The 6819-nt window shown below is 35.5% G+C and overlaps 1 protein-coding gene across 2 annotated transcripts; it reads right to left on the bottom strand.

Annotated features, from left to right (window-relative positions):
* Window positions 1-1306: 1306 nt before the first annotated feature.
* LOC113868885 (branched-chain amino acid aminotransferase 2, chloroplastic-like) lies at window positions 1307-6587 on the bottom strand. Of its 2 annotated transcripts, XM_027504856.1 has the most exons (10): window positions 6397-6587; window positions 6235-6323; window positions 5993-6167; window positions 5599-5775; window positions 5379-5510; window positions 4751-4849; window positions 4302-4418; window positions 3157-3252; window positions 1684-1796; window positions 1307-1582 (listed from the first exon to the last, which is right to left on the bottom strand). In XM_027504856.1, the coding sequence occupies exons 1-10, from the start codon at window positions 6499-6501 to the stop codon at window positions 1468-1470; spliced, it is 1218 nt and encodes a 405-aa protein (XP_027360657.1). In that variant the 5' UTR covers window positions 6502-6587; the 3' UTR covers window positions 1307-1467. The 2 variants fall into 2 exon arrangements, with proteins under 2 accessions (XP_027360657.1, XP_027360658.1); XM_027504857.1 differs by lacking the exon at window positions 4751-4849.
* Window positions 6588-6819: the final 232 nt, after the last annotated feature.

Here is a 6819-nt window from a genome sequence, read left to right as displayed (position 1 = left end):
AAGGTGAGCAATTACTCCATAATTATCATTGGTGACTTCCCCAAGTGGAAAGAAAATGAGGCAGTGTTAGCATTGAGCTTCCCATGTTTGACATGTAACTTATACCTTTGGTTTAGTATAAAAGAACTAGGGAGGGGTGAATCACAGGCAGCATCGACATAGCTTCTTACAACATAGACACGACAACCAAATGCTAGCTACCATAACAACATGGCCTTCAGCAAAACAATTAAAAAGGACTCACTTTTTTAACCATTAAAAGCAGACTACGAATTGCAATTTGGACGATCGGTTTTGAACTATATACATTTTAAGTCCAAATAAGCCAAACCATCAGTCTAGCACTATAGCACCAAAATCAAAAGCCAGAAAGCACATAAACAAAAGGGGTTAACGGAACAAAAAAAGAAAAAAAAAATAGTGAGCATGGTTGATGACCACCAGCTCACCATTGAATTGCACCCCCGGAGGGAGATAAACTCAGGAGATCTGCGATGATGATGCGATGCAAGACCGTCTGTCTCACCATTTCCACCAGTTACTTATGATCACAACGTTCTGCAGTTCTTCCAGTGAAGCGTCCACTCCCTGCCTCACCATCAATATATCAGTACGTCACCCTTTGCTGGTAAGAGCTAACCTGCCATGATCCCTAAATCAACCTCTCATCTGCTCCTTAGATTGTGTAAATTCATCATAAGACTTCCACGTTGTAATGGTGTAGTACTTTGCTGTTTGTTATAATTCGAGTAAAATTTGAAAATTTTTTGGTCGAGTGAAATTTGAAAATAAGAGGACAAACCGGTCATGTCAGAACTCTACAATGCATGGTTTATTTTGTTAATACCTTATGATTCGAATGTATGATGGTCGGATTCTAGCACGAAATATACCGGTACCAATGCCTAACTGTTAAAATAGCGTTACCTTACGTTGGGCTTGTAACGAAGGGGAATTGAACCTTTTCTTAGTGTAAGATCCATTTCAGAGATTAGCTTCCTAACAAGGATTTGAATTAACCAGGAGACCTTTGGGTAATTCCATCTGGGTAACCAAGCTTTTGCAACCTAGTAAAAAGTGAAAATGCTTGCACATCAACCCTGTGTTTAGTATCCCAACTATTCTGCCTAGGACACGTATGCCATGGCCCTTTTTCTATCTCCTTCCACCCAAAAAAAAATTGTTTAAAACGAAAAAGGGTACACAATCACTGGCTCAATGCATCTAGAATTCTATTTTTCAACAAATCCACTGACAACGACTTCTACCGCTGGGAAGAAAAAAAACAAATGTAGAAATGTTTTTAATGTGCTTGCGTTAGTCATTCACTAGCAGCTACACACACAAGAGTACTATCTACAGCAGCTCATCATATATGAAAAAAAGAAAATTCAAAAACAGCTTCTAGAGCTTGGAGATTCTAAGAAATTCCAGCAAATGATGCACTGCAAGCTTTTCTTTGTGTGCTTATCTCAGCTCAACAGTCCAATTCATTTCATCATCCGTAAGACCCATCTGTAATCTGGTAAGGACAGTATAAAGTTGCTGTGAAACCACTCCAATACCGTCTCCATATGATACCCTGCAGAAATTTCAGATAAAAATTGTCAACCATTGATTCAAAATGGCTCTGCCAATGATTAGCATCTGAAGAGTTTCAGGAAAAATTCAGTTGGAACGTACCTCTTGCTAAGGTAAGTAATGCTGCCAACAGGTGATACAACCACAGCTGTTCCCGTGCAGAAGACCTCATCAGCATCAAGCAATTCATCCACAGACACTAATCGCTCCTCTACCTGCACATACAAGATGAACCAGGGAAAATGAAAAATAAATTTCTGTACTTTAGTCCAAGTTAAGCTTAAAGAAGATATTATACTACAAGTTTCCAGTTTTAAATACTTGAAATCGATTATACAAAATGATGAAAAAATTAATAAAGATGTTAGTCACAAAATACAAATTGGATGGTTAAAATAGAAAAAGGTATTAAGTGTTATTTGTGACTGTAAAACACCTATCAAGCTGAAAGAAAAGTTTTACCATACTGTAATAAGACCAGCTATCCTATATGATAGTGAATACTGGGCTTTAAAGAAAAAATATGAAAAAAAAAACAAAGAGTAGCATAAATGATAATGCTAAAGTGGATGGGTGGACACACAAAAAAAGACATAATACAAAATAATAGTATATGGAAGAATATTGGAATAGCACCTATAGTAAAAAAAATAACTGAAAAACGTCTTAAGGTGGTTTGGTCGTATGAAGATAAGACCTTTAGAGGTGCCATTGAAGAGAGTGAATTGCATGACTTTTAGTCTGATAAATAAGGGTCAAGGGAGACTCAGAAGAACTTTAGACAATGTTATCAAAAGAGACCTTTTAATTAACCAGATTTCTGAAAATTTAATTTTTGACCGAGTTCAAGAGTGTTGTATGATCCATATAGCCGACCTTATCTAGTCAGATATGGCTTGGTTGTTGCTAGTCTAATGCCAATAAAACCAAGAAGCAAAGAGTATAATAGTCTAAATACAAAAATGTAAACCGCTATCCTACTAAGCCCTTTTTGGGATATATTGAGCAACACTTGGCAAGAATCAATAATTAAGAAACAAAGAAATAGAGAATTATAGATAAGTCTCACAAGACATTGAGGTGGTCAATACCTAAATAAAGGACATTCTAGAATCACTCTAGAAATGTTAAGACTTAGGAAGCTTGACAAGGTACTTTATATGACAATTATTCATCTTATACATGATATTTGCAAAGATTTAAATTATTAATAGAGATCAAGCCAATCAAATTAATATTCTCATCAGGGAATTGAGCAGAAAAAGGGCAAGAACACATGAAGATTAAGATTCATCATTATAATTTTTTTAGGGCAAGTATACCTCATTGCCTCATTGGAATCTTCCTAAGGTGTGCAAATATTGTATCAAGGACTAGAGCAAAACTCAGACAAGTTTTAATTAACAAGTGGGTCTGGATTTGCCAACCACACTTGCCATTACTGTCTAAAATAAAGCTCATACCGATGATTACATTTTTACAAATTTAATTTCGAAAGCATAGCATGGTATAAAACATCACAATTATAAGATATCAAACAGATAATATTCATCTCCTTAATGAAAAATCTAATACCTGGAACCCTTGGCTTCGAGCAACATCAATTATACTTTTGCGAGTAATACCAGGTAGGATAGTCCCTTTAATATCTGGAGTTGAAATAATGTTACCCTGAAAGAAAATGGGAATGATAGAAGCACAATGTAGTGAGTTCTAATATAATAAATAGTGTTTGAAACAAATAAATATAAACTTTAACATGGGGGTAATACACACAATGGCACCAATGAAGTTTTCACCAGAATACAGGCCAAAGAAAATGTGACAAGACAAGATTGAAAGACTTCATTATCATCTGGACAAAAATTATATGAAAATATTTATTCATATTAGTGTAGAAGAGCCAGAGATTATTCACCAGGCTGGTGGTGAGTTATGTATGTAGGATTCTGTGACAATTTACACCAAATAATACTCTTGGCTTTCTAGCAAACATGATTGACGCAAATTGAATTGCAATTCTTGTTTCAGGAAGGCAATAAGCAAAAAGACACGTTGTAGACGAGAGAATTTCAGTTGTGAAAGCTTGCAATTTACAAAGGCACCAACTAGTTGAGGTGAGCAACACAGACCAAGTGGCTACCATTAATGACACTGCTTTAGCAAATATAGCCATAAGTGCACCAAAAATCAGGTGACGGGACTCATTCAAGAAATTGAAAGAAAATTTGCAGATGTACTAAATGCATGATGATTCCGATTGCTACAAGATATGATTTTACTATGTAAGCACATATATAAACACATAAATTGTTTATGTATTCTGACAGAAAAAGAGAAGGTTGCAACTATTAAATAATACTCCCCTGTTCCTTTTTATAAACAAAATGAAATATTTTTTTGATCCTTATTATAAGAAACAAATGATAGATTTAAGATACATTAATTGTTAAATTTCTTTTATATTTTTTTATTAGTATTATTAAATATACAAATTACTAACTACATCATTTAATATTATGAGTATTTTTAAAATAAAATTTATATTTATAGAAAACATAATATACTTAATTACTTTCCTTTGTCATAGTGATTTAGTCTTTTGCTTTTTATAAAAAGGACTGGAGGGAGTAGCATGCATGCAAATGTAACTACTTTGCATATTAACAGACAAAATAAAACATAATCTTGAATTCAAACTGGTTCTTAGTGTATAATACCTTAACCACAAAAATATTGCAGGAAGAAACCTCCTCCAAATATCTTTTGTGCACACAGTCAAGGTATAAAACATCTGAGTAGCCTTTAGCTTTTGCTGCAGACTGTGCCTTCAGAACCTATGAAGAATAATTGCACAAGATCACAGAGAAAGAAAATTAGTAATTTTTTTAGAAAAAGAAGAAAAGTAAAAAAGACAAAGTATGCCAGTGGAAAGAAATGAGAATCAAGAAACCAAACAGATAATGCAAGTCAACACAGCGAAACTGCAGTTATAAAGGTCAATTCTGTCAACAAAACTGTAAGGAAGAAATTAGAAATCTGAAGGCAGCATAAGAAAATCGTAAGTTTGAAATAGATGAAGAATTATATTTAAGGCAAGTAGAGAGCACATGTGCAAACAATGTGAGTGGAACAAACAAGAAAGGAGAAGGGACATAGTCTGGCTTACTGCAGCATAGTTTCCAATGGTCTTCACACCTCCAGTGCCACCAGGAGTTGCACGATGCAAATCATTTTCGACAATCAAATTGATTGGGGCCAAACCTTCCTGTGATGATATTGATACTTCATGAATTTTTTAAGGGTCAAGAGGATATTTAAAATTGCAACAATAAAAGATACAGAGAGAAACAAGTACAGTGTCATGTTGGAAATAATAATAATAATAATAATAATAATTATTATTATTATTATTATTATTATGATACCAGGAGACCAGTAAAAGTTGTAGAAGTCGAAAAGAAAGCATGCAACACAAGACAATTTCATTCAGGCCTTGCTAATAAATCCTATAAAGAAGAAAGAGTTAACAATCTGGACCCCAAGAACACTACTATAAGTTTTCTTCATCTTTTCAAACTGCCAATTCAATCTAGTCAGTTACATCAACATCTAATAAACTTAAATTTCTATTAAGCAAGTCCCTGACTCTAACCTATATTCAAGTAAATTTTTCAAAATCTGACCTATGGGATTTGTATCATAATTTGGAGTTATTTACATCTGAAAGACGATAATGAAAATAAACAGAAGTAAAGATGCTGCATTTCAATCTAACAATACAGATGATACCTTACCTTGAAGTAGTTCCCAACAGGTGAAACATATATTAGAAAGGTGTACTCCGGAGCAGGTGCAAGACCAAGTACAGGTCCACTTCCCATTAGCAATGGTCTAATATACAGGGAACCTTTGCCAGGAGGGGGAACCTGAAACGAACGTTTGCCTAATCAATCTGATGTGCATAACAAATTACAATCTATAAAATGTTATGACAACGACATGGTTCTATATTACCCAACGTTTGTTTGCTAATACAGTATCCTTTACAGCTTCCACAAACTGCTCAACAGTAGGCGACGGCATGCACATTCGCTCCGCCCCTGTCTTCATCCGCAAAGCATTATCTTCCGGACGGAAGAGGAGTATATTCCCATCTTCTTTCCGGTACGCTTTCAAACCCTCAAACAATCCCTACATTTGCGAGCCAGAGAAACACATTCTTCATAAAACAAATACACCAAGAAAATTCAATTCAAACCATCAAGTGTAAAGGATACCAATACTAGTTATTAGATTTCAACTCTAGATCATAAAAGATTGCACTAAAACACAATCTCCTCACACAAATCCAAAATCAAACACATATTAAGGTCAAAAGCAAATATTCCAAGCGATGATATGTGCTAACCTGGCCGTAATTCAAAACTCCAGCGGAGGGACTCAATTCAATGTTCCCAAAACGCTTTAATTCACCTTTGGAGAAGGTTCCACCACGCGGACATTTCATGATATACATATAATCAGTAGGTTGAAGGCCAAATCCAAGATTATCCCATTCTATGTCAGCTAATTCAACCGTTTCACTGCACCATTCCGCGTCATTATTAGAAACAACAACAATATTAAAAAAGAAGAAGAAGAAGGACGAACCTGTAGGCATTGGATAGCGTCGCAGAAGGCCTAAGAGGAGAAGCGGCTTCCAGAACATTCTGCTTAGTTAGAGGAAACTGCTTTTGCAGCTGCAATCGGAAAATCAATTAGGCAAGAAGAAAGTAATGAATTAGCGAAAGAGGAGAGGAAAAGGGGGAAAACCTTGAAAGAGAGAGAAGGTCTGAATAGAGAGAGAGGGGAAGAATGTCGAGAGGGGCAGATCTGGCAACTTAGTCGGATGTTTGCTGTGACGGCGCTGCTCTCCATTTTCTTCGGTCTGCAATAACAAACGGTTCAACGACGGGGAGAGGAGAGTGTACGGTGCACGTGGGTTTCGTGATTCTGAAATCTTAATCAATATCTCCCTCTTTTGTAATAACGCAAATGAATCAACGGATGTTCAATATGTTTGACTTTTATCATTCTGTGGGATCGCAATCGTCTACATCTACAGGATTATAAAACGGTACGTGATTTACTTTCATCCATCCAAAATCATCTTTTAGAATTGAAAAATATTTTGAATTTGAGCGAGAAAGATGATCCGTCCAAATAGATAGCGCATTGCGTGTAGTTTGTGTTGGG

The sequence above is a fragment of the Abrus precatorius genome, unplaced genomic scaffold, assembly GCF_003935025.1.
Source record: "Abrus precatorius isolate BTA unplaced genomic scaffold, Abrus_2018 Scaffold6, whole genome shotgun sequence".
NCBI lineage: Eukaryota > Viridiplantae > Streptophyta > Magnoliopsida > Fabales > Fabaceae > Abrus > Abrus precatorius.
This window is presented reverse-complemented; position numbering and strand designations above follow the sequence as displayed.

Coding starts and splice junctions, on each gene's coding strand:
- LOC113868885 (XM_027504856.1), bottom strand. CDS start 6,501: ATGGAGAGCAGCGCCGTCACAGCAAACATCCGACTAAGTTGCCAGATC. Junction 6,324..6,396: donor GACCTTCTCTCTCTTTCAAG/GTTTTCCCCCTT, acceptor TTCCGATTGCAG/CTGCAAAAGCAGTTTCCTCT. Junction 1,797..3,156: donor CTCGAAGCCAAGGGTTCCAG/GTATTAGATTTT, acceptor TTGTATGTGCAG/GTAGAGGAGCGATTAGTGTC.